The sequence below is a fragment of the Numenius arquata genome, chromosome 16 (genome assembly GCF_964106895.1).
Source record: "Numenius arquata chromosome 16, bNumArq3.hap1.1, whole genome shotgun sequence".
Classification (NCBI taxonomy): Eukaryota; Metazoa; Chordata; class Aves; order Charadriiformes; family Scolopacidae; genus Numenius; species Numenius arquata.
The window spans coordinates 3,192,416-3,215,191 of NC_133591.1; the positions used below are offsets into that span (position 1 = coordinate 3,192,416).

The following is a 22,776-nucleotide window of genomic DNA, read 5'->3' on the forward strand; positions in this document are numbered from 1 at the left end:
GTTAAGGGAGAGCAGCCCCCCCCCAGCCAGAGCAGGGCTGTCAGAGAGCCCCCATCCTGCCCCGGCACCGGGAACCCTCCCTCTGGGGGGAAACTTGGTGGCAAACTTGGATGGCATGGGAGATGCCACCGCTGCACCGGTGGTGGCCACCAGTCCCGGGATGGGGATGTGGTACCCGGCCCCCCCGGGACCCATCACCCGGCCCTCGGGGCTGCGAGGGGCGAGCATCCCACGGGAGCACATGGGGCCATAGCCCTAATCCCTGGGGATTTGGCCCACGTGTGCCCGCATCGCCCGGCCACCCTTTGGGTGCGAGGCGGAGGCTGGCGCCCGGTCCGGATTAATGGCTCAGTGTCGTTAGCAGGTTATTTATAGGTGCTCCTCCGTGCCCTAAAAATCTGCGGGAGGAAAGGGGGGATGGATCCCGACTCCGGGAGGGTGCCCAGGGGAGGCCACAGCAAAGCAAAGAGACTCCAGAGCACACGTCCAGCGAGATCCTGGTTTTACTTTGGGAAAAACACCATCCGGACACACAGCTTGCGGGTTTTGTGGTTTGGTTTTTTTTTTTTTTTTTTCTTTTTCTTTTTTGTTTTTTTTTTTTGTTTTTTTTTTTTTCCATTTGTTTTCTCTCATTTTTAAAACAATATAGTGCAGCCAGCACTTCTCACAGTAGAATATAATGGTCGATTTTAGTATAAAAAAAAAACATTCTCAGAGATTTGTAAATGCACTTAGTGCTTGAACAGGCCTTTCAGGGATACAGTACCTCTTTACCGAGCACAATCACCTTGGGTTTCATCAGGGTATTTTCCTTTTTTTTTTTTTCTTTCCTTTAAACGTCAAAACACTTCGTATTTTGTGGTGCGGAGCCTTTTTTTTAAATGAATAAATCTATTAAACACATAATTACACATAGTGAATAACGGATCGTAATGAGCATTTTGGAACTGGTTTTGTTTTTTTTTAAAAAAACAACGACAACAACAAAAAAAAAACAAAACAAAAAAAAAAAAAAGGGAGAAAAAAGGAGGTATGTGAGTGCCCCTGGTGCTGTGGTCGCTTCTAACCCACAACCAAGGTAGAACTGACAGTAAAGGGGTGGGGGGGAAAACAGCCTGGAAGTGTGAGACCTGGGCAGGTTCCCGGGGGTGCCGCGGGGCAGGAGAGGGGCTGGGGGCGGGGGGGGGTGGGCACCGAACCTCCCAGTTGAGTGGGAATAGGAGCCGGTGGCCAACGTGGGGCTGGGCGAGAGGAGGAGGAAGAGGAGGAAGAGGGGCGGGAGGAGACTCTGTAGCAGCCAACACGTAGATGTACAGCCTAGTCAACTAAAAAAAAAAAAAAAAAAAAAAAAAAAATTAATAAAATTTAAAAAAAAAACAAAAAAACTGTTCAAGTTTTCAAGTGTTTTTCTTAAATAGCCTCCAGACTGTCCCCAATTATTAGCTTTAATCAAAGCAGTGCAAGTTACGGACTTCAGCTACAGGTCAGGTGCGAGCTCCCTGTGGCCACCACGCCGGCCGGCTGCCCGGTGAGCCCCCCCCGGCCGGCCACGGCACGGGGCTCTGCCCCACACGGACCCGGCCGGGCGCCCGCCGGCACGGAACGGAGCCTCCTCTCCCTGGATAGCAGCAACTCGTAGCGATTCCCTGTTCACATTCGTGGAGATAAAATGATTTCTGAGCTATATAGACAAGCGGTCCTTCGTTCTCGGCTTCCAGGTGTATCCAGTCTGGGGACCCCGGTGAAATGCCAGTGTCCCGGGAGCCCTTTCGGCAACCAGCCCCGTGTCCCCCTCCCCGTCCCCCCCCCTGCCCTCGCTGCCACGGTCCGGTACCCGCGCGGTGCCGGAGGGGAGCACGGCTCCTTGCCAAAGTCCTCGCCCTGGGTTTGGGAAAAGCAGCATCGGTTCCTTATCTGTAGACGGGCAGGCGGATGTGGGCGTGCTGGTGGTCCAAGAGCCTTGGCACAGACACGGTCTCGTAGCCCTTGCCCAGCATCTGCTCCTTGATGCAGGGCGGGTGGATGTCGTTGATGAGATACTCCAGGGACTGGAGGCTGCTGCTGAGGATGGAGGTATTGCAGAGCGTCTTGCTGGGCAGCCCCTCGGCGGGGGGCACCCCCAGCTCGCGGGGCCCGGCCCCCAGCTCCGGCGGGTTGTAACAGTCGCTGTTGGGGGTCACCAAGATGCTGTTCCAGGGAGGGGCGAAGTACTGCCCCACCGAGAAGTTGCCGTGCATGCAGTTCAAGGGGGACGAGCTCACCTTCTCGGCCGCGCCACCCAGGCCGTAGGGACGCGAGGCGCCCGCACACGTCTCGGGGGACTTGCTGAGGGCCCCCCCGCCGCCGCTGCCCCCGCTGTACATTCGCAGGTGCTGCTGCTGCTGCTTCTGCTGCCAGACCAGGTAGTCCATACCCTCGGGGTAGATGCCCGCCTTGGGTCCCAGGGCCGCCGCCGGGTTGGAGCCCAGCGCCAGCTCAGCGCCCTTGCGGCACTCCGGCAGGACGGCGCCGGCGTACGCGGCGGTGCCGGGGAAGGCGCCGTGCTTGGCCGGGCTGGGGTTGGTGGCCACGACGGCCGGGCAGCCCGGCTGGGCACCCTGCGCCTGGCACTGCTGATTGATCTGGTAGATGATGCTCTGGATGGAGGGCAGGTTGGATGGCGGCAGGGCCAGGCTCCTGCCCGCCAGCGGCAGCACGGAGGCGGCCACCGTCACGTTGGGTGGCACGGGACCCTCCAGCTGCTTCTGGCCGCCGTGGTAGCTCAGCTGGCCGGCGCAGGAGGGACCTTGAGCTAAAGTGCTTGACGCGGGGTAAGGAGCGACGCCGACCTGGGCAGGCGAGAGCTTAGTCCGCTTCCCCTCCGAGTTCTTCACCACGCTTTTACCGGAGGCTTTGACGATGGCCAGGAGACCCTGGTAGCCCCCGGCGTGCAGGGGGTAGGGGCTGTAGCGCTGCCCCGTGGTGTCGTAGCCATTGACCGTCCGGTTAAGGTGCTTGTGCTGGGGGACCCTGATGTTGGTGGGAAAGATCTTGATGGTCAGCGGGCTGTTGGCCACCTTCTGTGCGTAGGCGTCCAGCTCGGCGGGGCTGGGGTAGCGCGGGGAATGCATGGGTGCCGCCGTCTCACCTGCGGGAGCAAAGCGTAGGGTGAATCCGGTGCCACCGGGAGGAGAAGGACGCGGCACCCCGGCAGCCGTCACCCCCCCCCCCCTGCCCAGCTCCGGCTCCCACCCGCTCCCGGCAAAAACCAGGTCAGGGCACCAACCTGCCCCCTCCCACTGACAGAGTCAGAACTTCTAAGTGGCCTAAAATAAACTCGGTGTGGAGAATGGAAATGTCACTTTACCCAACGGGGGAATCTTTCTCCGAGATTGGATTTAAACTACATTATACAAGCAATTTCATGGGTGCTTTGCGCTGCTACGAGAACCTCACCAAAAATGGAAAAGCATTGCATTTACCAGCCATAAATCAGCAGTTCCTATAATGAGCACAAAAATGTCACTTTTATGCAATTTTACAGATGAACAAAACTGGTGAAATTAACTGTGGTAACCTACTGGAGTCAGCAAAAGCCACTGCAGAAAAAAAAAAAATTATATATGTATATATTTTTGTGCCTTTCAAACTCTTTCCCGAGCAAGTTTCTGCCATTCTGGTGTGAAAACTCATTTGTCGTACCCATTATACTTTCATTTGGAGTTTATCTTGAGTATCCAATGAGCCACCAACTGTGAAAATGATTAAATCTACAAAATCTATCTAATAGATGGAATAAATTAGGTGTTTAAAATCTCCACACACACACTCACTCGCACATGCACATACATGCCGGCACATGGGGGACGACGTTTGCTCCCGAGCCGGTCCCAAAACCCCTGGATCGGCCAGGCGATGTCTGCAGCACCCTGGGGACATTGGACACGGTGCCTGCCCGGAGCCAGGTTTTGCAAGGGCGAGATGGTCAAATCAGGGGGGGCTGGGGCTTGGGGCTGGTACCCCCCCCCCCCAAGCAGCCCCAGCCCTTCCCAGGGACCCTTCCCCTGCCACCAGGCACTTTTGGAGGCTCCCAGGCAGCGCAGCCCCACGGCGGAAGGGGACTGCAGGCACCCAGCATCCCTGCGGGGATGCCGGGAGTGCTCTGCTCCCGATGCCACTGGGATCAGCGATTCCCGATGCTGCCGTGTGCTGGGTGACAAAAGTTCCTGCAGAAGAGCTGCGCCATCAGGTGCATTCAGCACATCTAACGCGGTCGTTATAATTGATCTGCGATGCCTGTCTCAGTCCTGCGCCGGTGCCTGCAGACACGAGCATGCCTGGAAGAGCCAGGCACGACCTTAAAACCAGGATTCAGGGGGAGGTTGGGGCACTGGCAGCTGCAGGACTCCATGTTACCCCCCCCACCCCGGGGCAGCAGAGTGATGTTCGGGGAGATGCAGGAGTGAGAGGCCGTGGCCGCTCTCCGTCCTCTCCATCAGAGCGGTGCAGCAGTAATTTAACAGGCAGAACGGCGGAGCGTTCACCAGCCATTCCTCCCATTAAGCTAATGTTATGGGCTTTTTACAGGTGTCTTAAATAGACATTGTTATTAACGAGTATATTAAGCCAATTAAAACCAGGGCTTTTGAGTAGGATTTAATGTAGCTGCCGGGAGACAGGAGGCATGGTATCAGCAGCTCCCTATGGTGGGACACGTGCAGGGACACCGTGTCCCAGGCTGTGCCACCAGCCCTGCTGGGCACATCCCAGGCATCAACTGGTGATCGTCCGTAAAGCCTGGGTGGCACCTGCAGAGCAGCCAAGGAGCTGCACGAGGGCACACGAGCGTGCACGCTGGGCATTGCTGGGCACGGGCACCCCCCGAGGCAGCGGGCACAGGGGGCTGTGAACGGGACCCTTCCTGGCCAGTGGCATGGCACGGCAGGTCGCCCGGCACCACGAGCCACGCACATCTGCATTCCCCTTCATGCCGGCACTGCTGTCCTTGGAGGTGGCAGCATCGTGAATACTCAATTAACATGACACTAATTAGCTGGTGACACTTGCGGAATCCCTAATGAGCCCATTCCATGGAAGCTCTCCTTTTCAAGCAAAAATAATTTTAAAAAAAAAAAAAGGGGCCATCGCTGGAGGGAGGGAAGCAGCATCGTCCACGGGCACCACAGCTCCCCAGCACGAGCCACCAAAACCCTGTCCCTGAGCACCAGGTCTACGGGACACTCTTTTGGGGTGGCCCCATGCAGCCCCCCAGGACTTGCCCATCGCTGTGGGATGGGCAGAGCTGCCCACCCCGGTGAGCTGAGCTTGGAGGGGGGCATCCCACCCGTGAGCCCCGGTGCCGGTACGCGCCCGTGGAGCACCACGGCCGACCGCGAGCCGGCCGGTGGGGAGCCCGGAGCCGCCTTTGTCACCTCTTCACGCCAGCTGGGTTGGATGTGACAAGCCACCAATTCGGTGTGTTGTCACATATCAGGGTGACGCACCGAACCCCCGCTGGGAAAATTACAGAGCGCCCGATTTCCCGGCGGCTCCCGGCACGCTGGCGGCTGCGCAGCTCCGCCGCTCCCCCCTCTCCGCAGTAATTACTGCTTTCTAACGGGCTGTAATTACTGTGAGATGCAAACTCTCCGAACCACTGCCGTCACCCGTCAGGCAGCCCTGACACCAGGCGCTCACCGCCGGGTTTGGCCCCCCCCTCCCTCCTCTTGAACTTGAACCATTGGAGCCATCACATCGGGACTGGGTGGGATGTGCCACAGACCCCCGGCTGGCACCCTTTACCTCCAGCGGCTGCCGACACACGAGCATCCCTGGCTCTCGCCACCTCTAAACCAAACCCAGCCACCGGCCCGGGGACAGACACCCATGGACAGCCGCTTCTCCAAGAAGATGCTTCGCCAGCTCCCGGCTTCCTCCCTCCCTCACCAGCATTCCCACGGGATGCGGCCAACACTCCCCCCACCAGCTCCGGGCTCCCCCTCCCTCCCTGACCTGCTCTATTTTTTCCAGCCTGCACTCAATAACAGCTAAATAATTGAATCTGCTCAGCAGCCAAAGATTTGTTTTGAATTTTATTGGAATTTTAAATTGTTTTGTTTCTTCAGTATTTTATTACTGTAAATGGAAAATGCATCGCCTGCAGTAATAATCCGATGGCTTTTTATATTACTCCGAGCTTCTGCTCAAAGCATTATTGGAAAGCCAGGCAGAAACGAGAAGCCATTATAATGGCAGCACAGGCTTATAAGATTACGCCTCCAGCTAAACAACTTTTTACTTTAGCAAATTGGCCACCAAACCCAGTTCGAGACACAGATGTAAATCCCAGACCCCACCGGTGCCGTGATCCAGAATAAATCTCTGTTTATGGGTCGGAGAGCTCCTGCCCTGCCATGCCCGGAGCAGCCGGGTCTGTGCAAAATGTCTGATGGGGATCCCCAGCATCCCCGGCATTTCCTGCATCCCCGGCATCTCCTGCATCCCCGGCATCCTCGGCATCTCCCACATCCCCTGCATCTCCCGCATCCCTGGCATCTCCCGCATCCCTGGCATCCCCAGCATTCCCAAGGTCCCCCATGCTGTGCCCAGCTGCAGCCACAGCCTGCAAGGCCTGGGGAAGAAGGAAAGATGGGGAGAAAGGAGGGGAAGGAAGCTAACTGAAGACATCGTTATGTCAGGAGAGACCAAGACGAACCGGAGGCCTACGATCCAGGGCTTGTGCCGCGCAGGAGTCGGCCGGCACAAACCCACAACAGTCCCCAATTACCCCTGGCCCCGGCTCCGCTGGGACACAATGGGAGCCGGCAAAGCCCAGCTGCCGGGCCCCTAATTAACCCTGATTTTAACTGTACACTTTTAAAGGCACTAAAGCGGTTATAAAGTGGAGAACAAGGCAGGGTTAATAGCGCAGACCTAAATTGCAGGCCCGCGGGGCCTGGGCCCCATAGAAATAATAGACCTGTCTGGGCTGCTCAGCTGTCAGTCAGGCGAACAATTCGGCACCCGAGGAGCTCACAGAAGTGGCAGCATCGGGGCTCTGGCAATCAGTGTCTGCTCGGTTAAAGCAGTTGTGGGATCAACACAGCGCCAGGAAAAGATGCTCAGCACCAGGAAGGATGCTCAGCACTGGAAAGGATGCTCATCATCAGGAAGGATGCTTGATAATGGGAAGGATGCTTGGTAATGGGAAGGATGATTGATAACGGGAAGGATGCTTATCATTGGGAAGGATGCTCAACGTCGGAAAGGATGCTTGGTACCAGGAAGGATGTTCATGACCAGGAAGGATTCTCAGCACTGGGAAGGATGCTCAGGACCAGGAAGGATGCTCCACACTGCTCCCACAGCCCAACTGTCCTGGGTGTCCCCTGGCCTGGGGCTGGCAGCAGCATCCCTGGCTGAGCCCCCTCCTCCCTGGAGGAGGGCAAGCTCACCCACCAGCAATTTATGGCTTTAATTTTCTAGCCATGATGCTGCAGGAGAGGTTGCGGTTGCCCCGCTCTGGAAGGGGACAACGAACAGGACATCAGGGTGCACAGGGAAGGGTTTGTCCCGGGGATCAGCACCCGCAGAACCCCAGCCCTGAGCGAGAACTCAGCAGGGACAAGCCGAGTGGGGACGTGGTGGCAGCACATAGCACCTAACTGGTTAACAGCCAGCACGAAAGACATGCGCTGCCTGCCACAGACAGGCAAGATGAGCTCCCTCCCTCTCCTCCATTCCTTCGCTCCTCTGCGAGATAAGATGGGACAAACCTTATTTTTACACATCGAAAGTACTAAAATATTTCGCGACAAACGGAAGGAGTAATCTCGGAGGTAAATCTTTATAAAGCTGCTGAAGGCGAAGCTGCGGCTGGAAGCTACCTGGCGCCTTGCTTGGACCTCGCTTCCCTGCGGCCCCCAAGGAAAACGCTCTTTGCCCCTTTTCAGGTGGGAACAGAGCTGATACTGGGGCTGCCCCAGCCTCTGGGGCTGCCACACTCCTCCTGCCACAGCACAGCTCCCGGCAAACCACGGGCACATCCCAGCTGCTCCACCACAGAGGGCAACCAGCAGTAGGACACCCCATCTCTCAGGGGTAACCCCATCCTGATGGTGAGAGCCACCCAGCGGGACCAGTCTGGCGCTGGGGACCCAGCCTATCTGTGCTGGGACCCTTGGAGCTGATGCCAGCTCCTCCTCCCTGTGAAGGTCTGTCCAGGCAGCGGGGTCTGGCACCCGGGCAGGGGCTCAGCACCATTGGTGGGCTCGGGTGAGCCCAAGAGGGTTTGCCAGGGATGCTCAGCAGGCTGCAGAGGCCAGCACCATGCCCACAGCTCGGGCACTGGAAATGATGCCCTCAGGCCACCCTGACACAACCCCCATGTCACCCCAATGCCATCCTGCTCCTGCCCCAATGCCATTAGGAGGAATGCCCAAGAGCTTGACCAAGGTTTTCTGCCCCAAATCACAACACAAAGCCCCAGTTGCTCTGCCCACCCTGGTTTCACCTGGTCCCATCGCCACATTCACCCTGGGAAGGGGCATTTCCCAGGAACCATCCTGCCTTGCCCCGAGCATCCTGCCAGACCACACTCTGCCTCCCCATCCTCGCCTCCATCCCCATCCTCACCCTGCCTCCCCATCCTCGCCTCCATCCCCATCCTCACCCTGCCTCCCCATCCTCGCCTCCATCCCCATCCTCACCCTGCCTCCCCATCCTCGCCTCCATCCCCATCCTCGCCCTGCTCCTCTTACAGGAAAGCACTGGTGTTTCCAGTGCGCTGAGCTCCTGTTTCGTTCCTGCTCTGCCTTCCCAAGCCGGTGGGGCAAAAGGGCAGCAATTAGGCAGGATTTTTAATTCGCACAGGGGCAGGAGGGGGTGGGAAGGGGAGGGAGGCTGAAAGTGCCGGGTGGAGGCAGGAGTAGAGGCTGGGGACCTGAGGTGTCACTCGGTGGTCGGCGTGCCAATGGCTCTTATTAAAAAAATAATAGTGCTGCAGCCTCCAAATGAATTAAACGCCGCATGAGCCAAGAGCTCGTCCCCCTGCCTTTGGGACCAGGCTCCCTGTTCCCCTCGCAGCAAGAAGATCCAAATATCTTCAAAGCTTCAAAAAATCCCCTTTTTTTTTCCGCCTGCAATACTAGGAGCAGATTTTCAAAGAGCTAAACCCTAAATATTTGCAAAACACTTGGAAGAAACCTCAATATTTGGAAAACACTTGGAAGAAAACAAACAAAACCTGGTGCGTTTCACAAATCAATAAAGTCCTGGAAGTTTGGGTCCAAGCCCTGGGGCTGTAAAGCTGCCTGAGCAGGAATGGGCTGCCCCCTCCCCGCAGGCAGCAGCTCCTGGTCCCCCCCGCCTGCCCCGCGGGGCCAGAGGTCAGAGCCAGGGCCAGGGAGGGGGGTGCTGGAGCCAGCGACCCCCTCCCAAGGGCAAGGCAAATCTCTGGGGGTCCCAGACGGCGCTGGGGGGGGTCAGCTGGGGGATGCTGCCCCTAGGTGACCCACAGGCAGGCATGGGGTTGTGCAGCCCCCAGCCCCAGAGAGAGCAGCCGTGGGAGCCGGCGTGGTTCCCACGCATCCCCTGAGCAGTTTTTGGGGGTGCAGCCGGGCAGAGGGGGCTGCCGGCGCTGCCCCCGCCCCACGCCGCTCGCTCAGCGCCAGGCAGGTTGGGCTGCTGTCACGCTGCACCGTCTTTCCCACCCTGTGAACTGCGGTGGTTTCTATGGTGACGGTGTCCCCAGGATGGGTGGCGCAGAGGCCACCGCGCCGCGGCGGGGGGGCTCCGTGCGCCGGTACGGTCCCCAGCCCCCCCCTCCACAAGCACAGCCCCAGCAGTGACAGCAGCCACCCATGACCGGCACAGTGGCTGTCCCCATAAATGCTGCGTCCCCCCTGCACATCCCCTCCATCGCAGGACACCCCCCCGTATCCCGGCCCCCGGTGTGGAGCCAGGACAAAAGCATCCTCCGGCAGAGCATCCTCAGCGTGAGGAGCCGAGACAAACGCGCCCCGGCTTCGGGGGCTTAAATTAAAACCAACTACAGAAATAATAGCGGGAGAAATCCATCTGAATAAAACGTAGGTGGCAAACCCCGCGCGGCAGAGCCGTAATCTGCAAAGACAACAAAATTCATGACAAAGCACAAAGGGAAGCGCCGGGCTTCGCCGTCCCCAGATATTCATCCGTTAACACGTTCCCTTTTTAGGCTGACATGTCATTTCAGACGGGCCTTTTTTTTTTTTTTTTCTTTTTTTTTTTTTTTTTCCCTCCCCTTTCTTCTCCCCCTCGACGGCGCGCGGCTCTGCCGAGGCGGCTGCTGAATTGGATCACCTCAGGGCGAGCACTTTATTATCTGCAGTCAAAGCGTCACCACAAATACCCGTCTACACACACACGTGTCACTTCCCATTTGTCTCCTCCACGAGGTATTAGCGCCGCGCGCCGCCATGCACCGTGCCACCACGTCCACCGGCGCGGCAAAGGCGAATGGCGCCGGGCAGGAGGCACGGAGGGAGGGCGGCATCGTGGCCATCAGGATGCCCCGGTGCCACCCCACTGCTGCCCTGATGCCACCTTGATGCCACCCCAATGCCACTCTGATACTACCCCAATGCCAACCCAGTGCCACCCCACTGCTGCCCCGATGCCACCCCAATGCCACCCTGATACTACCCCAATGCCATCCCAGTGCCACCCCACTGCTGCCCCCATGCCACCCCAATACTGTCCTGATGCCACCCTTATGACACCCAGGTGCCACCCCAAGACCATCATGATGCCACACCAGCACCACCCATATGTGGCCCAACACTGCCCCAACACAGATGCCACCCCAAGACCCCCCGTGAGGCCACCCCAACACAACCCTCATGTCACCCCAATACTGTCCCAATGCCACCCTTCTGACACCCACTACTACCCCAAACAGCCCTGATGCCACCCCAAGGCTCCCCATGAGGCCACCCCAACACAACCCTCATGTCACCCCAACGCCATTCTGATACTGCCTCAATGTCACCCCAATGCCACGCCAATGCTGTCCCAATGCCACCTTGATACCCACCCAATGCCCCCCCAGTGCCAAGCCAATACTGCCCCGATGCCACCCTTCTGACACCCAACACTGCCCCAACACAGCCCTGATGCCCCCTTGATGCCATCCCACCACGCAGTCGCCGAGGGGACCCCGTCACCGGGGGGGACCCCACCATGGCCCACAGCCCCCCAGCTCAGCCCAGCTGCTCCCCAGCCCCTGCGCTCTATCAGCAACAGTAAATTAGCATTTGATTAATTTTAAGACACAGGTTTTGCCCATGGCACCCCGTTCCTGCCAAGGGGAGCACGGTGGGCATCCCCAGCACAGGCTGCGGGGATCGGGTGCCTCGTCCCTGGGTCTGCAGCCCCCCACAGCCCCACCGATGCCCAGGAACCTGCTCCGTGGGTGACGGATCGTGAATTCCTGGAAAGTTTGGACACAAACCAAAACCCCTCTTGTGCCAGGGCATTACCAGCGAAGCCCACCCGAAGACCAAGGCTCGGACCCGGTGGGAGATGGTCCCATCTGGAGAGGTTGCCCCGGCGCCCAGCAGCCCCCCCTCACCCATCCATCTCCCACCGCGCACGTGACCGATCGAAAAGTGTTTTTGCAGCGTTTCCTGGCAGGGAAAGTGCAAGTCAACAGCACATTTTGGGCATGGCAGTTAATTGAACTCCTTTTTATGGCACGTATATAAATACACAGAACTATCATTAACCGATCCCTTCCAGAAACTGAAAATGAAAGAATTAATCTTATTTCACTCATGTGTAACCCCTCATGAAATTAAAATGATATTTTATGGGTGTGTACAAAAGCAGAGCCCTGCTGCAGCTACTTTAATGAAAATGCCCTTGGAATAAGTAGAATTGGGTAACGAGAAGCCATTAAAGAGGGCTTTATCCCATATGCAATTAAACACTTTTATCGTTGATGAGAGCCCCCACGGGTGAGTGGGAAGAGAGGTGTGGGTGACCCTGGAGCCGGGTCCCCAACACTTTGCTGCTCTCTGAGCCCTGGCCATCACCCCTCATTAGCGTTTTAATAACCCAGCCGGACCCTGGCGCCGGCTCACGCCACCCCCTGAGAGCCATTTCTTACATTGTCCCCACAGGGCAGAGGTACGAGGTCCCACGGGACCCCCCCGGCACGAGGCTGGGGTCCAGATCCAGCCCCACCAGAAGGACACGGACGGTGGGAGGTGGTGGCTGATGCTCCCACAGCGAAACGTGATGTTAGCACGGAGGGAGCTCGGGAAGTTCCCCATCACTCCCAGCTCCCTATGGATCCCACCCCCTTATGGGAACAGGCATCCCGCACCCCCCCATCCGCACGCCCAGCCCCAGGCTGACGGCAGAGCCGCGCAGGCTGAAGGAGGGCACAGAGAAAGTAACATTTAATTAAATATAAGCCACCGCTACATTACTGCAGAGAGCAAGAGCAGCAAAGAGTTTGGCCAAGCTGAGAGCGGTATTATTTGATTTATAATTTAAATAAAGCTCAGGATTCCTGTAATGCGCACAGAATAAAATCAAAAGGGACCAGGCTGCCGGAGTTAATTGGACGTGATATTTTCCTGAGGATGCTGTGTCTCCGCAGGCTCCTGCTCCTCGGCGGGCAGAGGCAGGCAGGGCTCCGGGCACCCTCCTGCTGCCTCCTGCATCCTCCTCGAGGATGCGATGCCGCCATGCCGGGCCGGTACCCACGGTGCAGCCCCGGGATCACCGGCAAGGGAAACTGGCCGCTGCCGTGAGCTGGCAACGGCGAGCACCGTGGCAAAGTCACCTACGGCATTTATTGGGATGGATTTTGCGGGATGCACTGAGCCTGCTGGGACCTGGCCGTGCCGGCGCGTGGGGCACCGAGACGGGGGGGGGACGGTAATTAGCAGGAGAGCCAAGGGGCAGAACCGGCGGGGGCGAAGGCACCGGGGCCATCAGCTCCCAGCACGGGCAGGAAAATTAGTCAGCTCACCTTTTACGTGAAATTAATACAAAAATTAATCAGCAGCGCGGGCAGGATAATAGGATTTCACAGTGGTGCCGGGCCAGACGGCCAATGTGCCGAGAGCCAGACTCATTTAATATCGACAGAAACAATGCCAGAGGACAGAAATAAGACCCATAAAGATAATTACTGAGATACTCAGGAGCAAATTAAGTAATCAGAGGCACTTCTAAATTGTGCCTCGTTTTAAGAGAACGCTCTCTTTGTCGATTACCTACGCGGGCGTTTAGGAGGCGGCGGGAGGCTGGGCCCCGGGTGCCGGCTCACCGGCCCCTCTGCGCCGCGTTTACCGCAGGTGCCATAAATAAAGAAGGGAAAATGGTATTCCAAACCAGATGCGTGGCCCTGGATGTCACCTGCAATTTAATTTGCACTAGCGGGAGGCAGAGAGGAGCGAGACGTGCTGGATTTGCCCATAATGAGCGGAAACATACGGGCAGCTAAACTTTGATTAAGGTGACCTGGCTGGCGGTGGCTGGCGGCGAGCGCGGCGCAGGGGTCCTGCCGGGGAGCGTGGCCACCACCGCACGCTGCCCACCCCATGGGACATGCCCCAGTGGGGGACAAGCCTCAGAGATCTCGGGCGAGTGAGGGATGCCCCGAGGGATGGGGTGCAATCAACCAAAAACCCCTCTCCCCTGCACCTAATGGGGTCTGCCTTGGGGTCAGACCTCTGCAACCCACCCTCCTCGCACCGGCGTGGTTTAGGGAACCCCCTGCACCCCGGGGCTGGGGACCCCTCCCAGGATGCAGGTGGCTGCACCCAGAAGTAGCTCTCCCCACTGATGAGTGCCTTGCTGCGTGGGGACACCACCTACGGGCTCCCACTCCCCAAACCTCCTTATTTTAGCGTCTTCTCCACAGGGGTCTCTGGTGGGGTAGGAAATGCTGGGATGCACCAATCCCCATCCACAGGAGGGTGCTCCTGGGCCCCATTCCCAGGGTGCTGCTCCTCAGCATCCCCACAGGGAGATGGTCCCCAGCTCTGAGCCACGACTAGGTCTCCAGAAAACCCTGCCAGGCTCAGCACACCCATGGGTCTCGGCCCGTGCGGGCACGGCTGAGCTCATTAGCCCACGGCAACGAGGCACGCCGGGAGCCGGACCCTCGCGCCAGCCCTGCACCGCCACGCGCTGCTCAGGCGTGACGGATTAGGAATAATTTTACAAGAGCAACATCCGTTTTCCTTCCAGACACTAATAAGAAGGAGACCCGAGCGGCTCCGCAAGCTCTGATGAGGCGCAAGCGTGCGGGGGTCCATGCACCCGCTTGGCAGACTGGCTGAGACCCCCGAGAGCTGGCACCCCAATGGGTGTCTGGGTACAAACAGCTTGGGGGGTTCCGATCCCCCCCCGCCCCCACAATTGCTGATGCACACACAAGTGCTTTCCCAATGCTGGGACCCGCAGGAGCCCATCACCCTGCCTCTGGCCCGGGTGACCCGCTCCCTGCAGCAATGCCGGGCTGGAGTTTGGGGACCTTCACCCAAAAAATAACCCTCCTGGCTGCCAGCGGGACCCAAGCCCCGCCGGAGCGATGCCGGGGGTCCCCAGGGTGGCCGAGCATCGCCCAAACCCCGCTCCCAGCTCGCTCGGCTGCGCCGGGGTGCCCAGGTAGAGGGGGGAAAAAACCGTCTCCAGGAAAACACAGATCATTAAACAAATGCCCGGGGGCTGTCACAGACTAACAAGCAGAGCTTTAGCAGCTGATTTGTCTTCAGCCGGCAATGTTTAAAAATCCAACTGAGACCAGCAGAAAAATATCCACTCCCCTCTTTAAAACACACATTCATCACTTGAGAATCTTAATGCGTCTTTCCCAGCCGGGGAGGTCAAACACGCCTGCCTAAAGCAGGCTCATTAAATATACATTTAATCATGGTTTGGATTGAGAGACAAAGGCTGGGAGAGACAGGTGCTTTACTGGAGTGACCTTTTGGATCCCATTTTAATGTAACTAGTTTACAGCTTATCTGAAAGGCCAGCTCCTGGGGAAGGCGAGCTGCGGCAAAATGGGGAAAGTAATTAGGGGGGGAAGGGCCGGGGAGGTTTGGGGGGCCGCAGAGCAGGCGACAGCAGCATCCTCTGCCGCCGCGCTCCCAGACAGCTCTGCAACATTTTCTGAAGTTCAACTTATCAACCAGAGCAACCCAATTTAATTTGCTTATCTTGTCTCCTTCCTCCCCCCGCCATCCATCCGTCCACCCCCCGCTCCCGGCTTCTCCTGCTCTTTTTAATTATCGGTTAAATAAATGTCTTTTTCAATAAGGGAAGCAGCATCAAAGTGGGCACACACCCCCCTCTCCTCGTCCCCAGGGGCACTTACACTTGCGCGGCTCCAGCGCCTTGTTGGGGCAGGGGAGGTGCTGGGCTGGGGGGTTCTGGGTCCTCTGCAGGCAGGCCAGCATGGTCCGGGCTTCCCGGTGGGCAGTGCCGCCCCCACCGCCGGCCCACGTCCTGCCGAGAGAGAGGAGACACACCGGTCAGCCCAGGGGACCTGCCCGCCACGTTGCCCACCACCCTCCTGCCCACCCAGCTGCTCCCCGGGCAGAGGAGCCGGAGGCAGGAGCTCCCGGCGCCAACCTCAGGCAGGCACGCTGCTCAGAGCCCTTTGCTCCTTTGGAGATAAATAAAATAATTCCGAAAGCCTTAAATAAATATGAATGTATATAAAACAAATACAAAGGTCTCGGTAGGTGGTTTGTGCTTCCTGCAAAGATTTCCACCCTTCCCTTCGGGAATGGGGCAGAGCCAGGGCATCCCTCCGGCACTGTGCTCCTGGCAGTGCCAGCTGGCGACCCCCACCGTCTTCGGCCAAAGCTGGGGAAAAACGGCCTTAAAAGTCCCGCTCGGGGTCCTGGGATGCGTCGCCAGCTCCCAGCTGGCATCGAAATCTGCTCGACAAAAGCTGGAGGGGTCAGGCCAAAGTCATCGCCGCCACCGCTCTGCTAATTGTACATCCTTCACGAGCTGCCGCGGAGGGCATGAATTATAACCGGTTGCTGCTGACACCCTCCCACCGCTCCGGCTGGCGCGGGGAGCGATATTCCCACTCGGAGAGGGCAGGGAGAGGTGGGCAGGAGCAGCAGAAAAGCAGGCAGCGGTGCCCATCCTCCGACGTCGCAGTTTCTGATCTGAACCTTTATTGGTGGCTGGGGGGGGTCACGGCTGCGCTCATCACTTCATCGCGGGGCAACTGTCTCCTCCTGGAGCCATCAGGCACACGGGACGTTTCCCCTCACGCCTCGGCGCTGGCAAATGTTGCTGGGGTCGGCATCCAGGGTACCTGTGCGGTGGTGGCCTTGGGGACACACTGGCAGAGCCTGTGGCCACCACTGGCCAAGCAGCAAAGCACAAACGGATGCTCCTCAAGCTGTGCCCAGGGCTCTCCTTGCCCCAACGGTTCAATGTCACCCTTCGAAACGTGCCATCGCAGCCACCGCAGTGCACAGATGATGGTAGCCACACACTTGCCACTCGCTCCCTCCCCGAGCCCCCCTCCACCAGACAGGGGGGTCCAGGCTCTGGGCTCGTCGCTGGGCTGGATGGCCAGCCATGGTGGGACCTGCACAGGGTGCCAGTGTCGTGGGCGGGCTGTGCCCAACGGGGCTGGGGGTCTCACCCAGTCCTCCCCACACTACAAACTGGGGGCAAGGGAGAGACTTGTTAGTGAAAGGTGTGAGGAGCAGGAGGGGAGGAGGAAGTCATCTAATACCAAGCAGGTGTCTGGAGAACCCAAATTGTGCTGTTTTCTCCTAATAATGAAGTATTCATGAGTAAAAGCCTTTTTCACTACTTTCTTAAGATACTAATTTCACAACAAGCGCCTTGTTACCATGCAATTATTCCAATCGTGCATTTCTCCCAGATTCCATCTGTCCTCGCGCTCTCTAAATGAAAGACAATCATGTAACCACCTTTCATTATTCACTATTTTACTTTCAGCAAAGGTACCCTGAAAGAAATGATTTCCTCTGAAAGGGACTTTTATTCAGTTTCAAAACCAATTTTCTCCTATTACTGTCTTAAAAAAAAAAAAAGGAGGGGGGTAGGGAGGTGTTTTTATTTCATGCATTACATATCCTTTGTTAACGCAGCTCGCAGTAAAAGCAGCCGTATCCATTTTCTGGCTTCGATTTCTGGTAATTTTAAAATATGCCATTACAATCAGGCAGAAATTATACAGTTTGAAAAGAGAATGAAGTGCTTCTTATTCAGAGGCTGAGCGCACTTGACTGCCAGGGAGCTCGCCTCTCCCCGCCGGGACTCGGGGTTCATTACGCAGCCCCGGCTCCCCCGGCACGTGGCGGCACCGGCGGCGGCTGCATCCGTGCCGGGGAGCTGCCGCGCCGACCCCCTGTCCCCACGGGGTGGACCCGGGTCAGGGCACCCGCGGCCACGCGGGGGACGGCGGCACCGGGTACCTGAGCCTCACCTACGCAGTGACCTCGGGGCTGGCGTCCTGTCGGCTGTCACCATCTGGCCGATTAGCGGGCGGATGTCACCTCCTCCCCTGCAGCGAGGCCAGCTCAGCGCCAGGATGCTGCCCCGTGTCCCTGTCCCCGTGCCCCAGGCACGGGCTTCGTGGGATGCCGGATGTGCATCAGGTCCCTGCTTGTCCCCTGGAAAAAGGGAGCCCAAGAGCAAGGAGAAAGCGGTGGTATGGGGCGAGCAGAGAGGCCAACCCACCCCATGGGGCAAGATGTGGCCACCGGTGGGTCACAAAATCCAGGTACCAACAGGAGGGTGCATGAGGATGCAGCCCCAGAGTCCCCAGAGAAGGGGGGATGCTGGTGGCCAGTCACAAGAGCTGTGGGTGCCCTTGGCCCTGGGGGGCCAGCAGATCCCCTGAGGACACCCCCATGACGGCAGGGGTGCTCTCCCCAACACCGCTCTCCGGGCCCCACCACGCACAGCCCAGCATCCTCTCGGAATCATCCCAACCTCAGCCATGAGGAGCAGGAGCATCATGAGCATCAGCCGGGGAGAGACGTGGGAGCCACACGCCAAACTAAATCAAGCTGCCAATTAATTCAGACCCCAGCTTTGCCTCCATCTCCCAGCGTCAGGCGGTGGAGATGATTTTTCCAACAGCTACACTGCGCTTCACCCCACCTTCACGGGCAGGCTTCATAACCACAAGGGCCCTGGTGCCACACACACCACAACACTGTCCCTCTGTCCCAGCACCCTGACGGGCACCCCCCGGCTCCCTAAAGCACCCGTAGGCGAGAGGGTGGGCGCCCGGCACAATGGGCATCTGTGCCGCGGTGGCATTTCGTTAATGCCGCTCAGAAAAGCCCCTGAATCAGCTGATGGGAATTGGGCGCTGGGCTGCCCGAACGCTTAGCGCCGGCTTAGTTAGCTCCATCTGCATTTGAACTAATTCCAATCAGCAGGATCCGATTTAGTTCAAGCTGCTCTGGCTCTTTCGTGGCAGGAAAGACAACACTCAGCAGTTTTGCCCAACCGCCCCGAGTCTGCACGGCCTCTGCCCCAGCCTCCGCCGATGGCCCCGCTGCCACCCGGCACCGCGGAACACGGGGAGAGCATCCCGCTCTCAGGGATGCCAGGAGTAGAGTCCTTTGGGGACACCCAGACCAGGGTCCCCCAGGAGCCCCAGCCCCGGCGTCCTACAGCATCATCCCCCTCCATCCTTCCCCAGCCCCTCTCCAACCACTCCTTCCCACCCCCCCAACTCCGGGCCAGCTAATTTCGAAGCCCTATCTCTACATCACACTATTTATAAACCCAAGGTCTTTGTGACTTTAATAAAAAAAAAAAAAAAGAATTAAAAAAAACCAAACAACCCACACCCTCTATGTCTAAAGCCCCCGTGACGGGAGGGTTTGGCACCTCCTCTGACATCAGCAGCTGATAAGTCAGGCTTATCTCCTCCGAGAGCCCCGCGAAGGTCCCTCCGGCGAGATAAGGCCGGCGCAGCTGTCGATAGAGGCTTTCGCAGGCAAGGATTTAGATAAAAGAAAATGTGACGGGGTGGGGGGTGTGGGGGGGGAAGGTTTGGAAAAAAAAAAAAAAAAAAAAGTAGGGAACTTTGAAAGTCTCAGCCTGAACTGGGTCTGTGCCGCTGGGCGGGCAGCACGAGGGCAGAGGGGAGGGCAGCAGGTTGGGCAGGAGCAGCTGGGAAAAGCAAGGGCCAAGGTCTCGGTCACCATCCAGGCTCCGGTGTAACGTGTGTGAGTCCTTACCGGGCATTACTGGGGGGGGGGGCTGGGGTGCAAACTCATAAAAAGGGAGTTTTGGGGGCTGGGAGAGGAAGGGGGGCAGGACCGGGGATGCTGCAAAGCTGTTCGAGTCACACTGCTGCATCTCCCCCCCCCCCCCCCCCGGCTATTAAAAGACAGGGCTAGGGCTGGGCTCGGCACAAGGACAGGAGGTGACCAGGTCACCCCGCCTAGGAGAGGCACAAGAGGCTTCTGACAGTGCCAGACAGACAGACGGACAGCGTGGGAGCGAGGCCAAGGCTGGCAGCAATCCTCACAAGCCGGCGGCACCGATAAATTAAGCAAAAGCCTTTAACAGCCCCCCCCCAGCATGCTGAATACAACAAACCTGCCTGCCATGGTGCCAGGGCGACCTGCTGCGACCAGGGACACCCCCATCCCTTGTCCCTCCATGCTGGGATGAAGGAGGAACCCACCACCCACCCCTTCCCCACATCCATCAGTGCTACCCCCACAGCTCCTGCCACCGTCCCCAGACCCCATGGACACTGGTTTCCCAGCAGATGCCATCCCTCCCGCGAGGGCGAGGAGGTGCCAGGGGAGGAAGGCTTCCCCTCCACGCACAAAAGGTGGGGGGGGGGGAGGGCAAGCGTGGGATTTCAGCTGGCGCTGCCGCCTGGCACCGCGGCAGTGCGGGCAGCTGCCGTGCCAGCTCGTGCCCATCTCTCATCCAGCCGCAGATTTACGGTCCCCCAGGCGAGGCGGTGGAGGGGACACGGCGCTCGAGTGACGCCGCAGCTCGGTCCCGCGACGGGCGAGCGCGGGAAAGGTCACCCCGATGTAAATCACGGCGCGGGGGGGGGGGGGTGAGGGGAGCACCAGATAAAATAAAGCAGAAAAGTTTGAGGCCGCCATGCCCAGGGCTGCCATAAAGCACGGCGCGGTGCCGCAACCTTCCCCTCGCCCGGCCGCCGCTCCATCCTGCCCGGCTAATCCGCTCCCCTCCGCACGCTCCAGCCCCGGGCCTTTCAGGGGGCCCTGTTAATAATTAAATGTTAATCTAAAAAGCAATTTTAGCTGCAGTGCTGCAGATCTGGTTAGAGATTACATTAGCATGTAAGAGTCAAGGGTAATTTTCTCTAACCCCTCTTGTGATCTTTAAAACCCGCAGATCTTAAAGCAACACCAGCTCCTCTGATTAAAATTGGAAGCTGGGGTTTGCAACGGATAATGATGCTGGAAGTGATTATTTTGCTGCTCGGGATCTCGCTGGGGCGGCGGGCGAGCGGGTGGGTTGGGGGGGGCTGGGGGAGCGACCCACACCGGCTGAGCGGCTTCAGAAGGTGCCCTGGGTGAGCCCAGGACCCGGCTGGCACCGGGCAGAGCTGTGCCCTCAGCTTGTGGGGCTGACCCCGGCGGCTGAACCCTGCTCAGCTGCGCACCTGGGGGGTCCCTCGCCTCCCAGCTTCTCCATCATCCCCCATCCTGGGAGACAGAGCCTGCAGGGAGAAGCCCATGGAGGAGACGATTCACACCCCACTGGGAACACAAGCATCTCCCCAGCACACCCTGCACGGGGAGGGGACGGTCCCCTCTAGCACAGAGACACCAGGAGACACATGGGGACAGGCAGGGACAGACTCTGCCTGCGCCCCATCTCAGCCCCAACCTGGGGGGCGGCTGCAGGTCCCACACTGAGCATCCCGGTTTCCCACTGCCCCACAGCCTGCCTTTGCTTACGGAGGCAAACATTTTGGTGTCTCACTGCCACCAGGATGGTGCCTTCTCAGGGCTGTCAGGACACTGGACCAGCACAGAGCTCACCGCCCAGGGAAGGAGCAGCACCGAGTACAGGCGGCCGGACAGAGCATCCCCTCTCTGCCAGTATCTTAAGGGAGCGACGAGGAAAGGTCTCTCCCATCCCACCCCACCCAGCGCAGAGGTTTCTGCTCCCAGGGTGGCTCCAAGGAGAAACCTTGGACCGTTAGGAACATCAACATAAAAAATAAAAATCCAAGATATCCTTTTTCTCATGTGTGGGGCCAGGGTGGCTGGGACAGGAGCACGGCTGCCGCAGCCGGCAGCAGAGGATACAACCAAATTGCCTCCCAACCGGTACGAATGACCCAATGGAAGAAATAAGGTATTAGATGTGGCCGTAAGGATGGAATTAAAAAAAAAAAAAAAACACCACAATTCGAGTGATGTTGAGCGTTTGCAGACATCCTTGCGCAGGGCTCGGGCAGCCTGGTTAAATTTATGTGTCAGCTTTAAGGAGGCCTCTCATCAAATGAGCTATTTTGGGCAGAGATTAAAGATCTATTTTAGCTGCGAGCGGGAACAGCTCTCGAACAGGTTAATAATGATTCTGGAAACCCAAGCGTCTCCAGCGCCCCAGGGCAGAGCAGCCGGAGCCCTGGGCAGCACCGGCAGGTCCCTGAGGGTCCCCGAGCAGGAAAGGTGGGGGACATCGGTGTAATGTCCCCCCTGCCCTGCTGCCATCCTGCCAGGGAGGAAGAAACCCCCGTGCTGCCGCCAGGCGAGGAGAGGCTGCGGCTCTGGGCAGGCGTGGGTAATTGGAAGTGGCAGACGCTGGCACACCACTGCTGAGAAGGTCATTACGTGGGACTGGGAATGAAATGCCAAGAGTGAGGGGGGGGAACGGCCCCATTAGCAAAGGTCAGGGCCCCGCTCGGGTGCCTTCGGTGTTTTTGGCAGAGCCCGACGCTGGCTGCATGCAGCGGGGTCCCGGCAGGGCCAGCGCATAGCGTGTGGGCACGATCTACCTAGACCTAAGTATCCCCCTGTCATTTGGTACCCGTGAGAGCCTTTGCTCAGCCTCTCCAAGTGAAACCTCACTCATCTGACACGGTCACGCTCTCCCTGCATCCTGCACACAGACAGGGGAGAGGAGTCGGGGGGATAAGCCCACCGAGCTGCCCAACATTCCTGGCACCAAGAGCCAGATGCTTGGGATGCTCACAGGGCTTTTGATCCCAGCCCCAGCCGAGATGAGGGATCAAACCAGCAGAAAAGCCAAGTGGCTCCAGGGAGACTTCCAGAGCAGCAATTAAAATCGACCCGGAATCAGACAAACCAGGAACCCAGCCCAGGATGGGCATCCACCCCGTGGGTGTGTGCAGCACCCACGTTCCCAGCTGAGACCCAACAGACTCAACACCGCAGAGGCCAAAGCACCCAGCACAGAACCTCCTGCCCCATCCCGGGGGCTCACCTGCTCCCCACAGTGACGGGGGGGGGGGGTCCTGAGACCCCCGCAGTTATTGCGGCAGCACCGCGGTGCCCAGGCCGGCCAGCCGCCCGTCCGGCTGCACCGTGCACGGCAGCCAGGCGCACGCCGCTCGGTAATTACAGCCCCGAGCGCCTGAGCTGTGAAAGAATCTGACGAAGGAATCCAGGGTAGATCGCGCTGCTGAAATTACTATAATCAAAGGCTTTCACAAAGGCTTCAAATGCAACCAATTACCCTGAAAGGCGAGGCAAGAAAGAAAACAAATTAACGTGTTTGCACAGAGCCTCGGCGGCAGAGCACACATCG

At 58.4% G+C, this 22,776-nt stretch overlaps 1 protein-coding gene across 1 annotated transcript; it reads right to left on the reverse strand.

The window, feature by feature from the left end:
- Nucleotides 1-1,910: 1,910 nt before the first annotated feature.
- On the reverse strand, nt 1,911-15,449 carry FAM222A (family with sequence similarity 222 member A). Its single transcript, XM_074159749.1, has 2 exons — nt 15,359-15,449; nt 1,911-3,127 (listed from the first exon to the last, which is right to left on the reverse strand). The coding sequence occupies exons 1-2, from the start codon at nt 15,438-15,440 to the stop codon at nt 1,911-1,913; spliced, it is 1,299 nt and encodes a 432-aa protein (XP_074015850.1). The 5' UTR covers nt 15,441-15,449.
- Nucleotides 15,450-22,776: the final 7,327 nt, after the last annotated feature.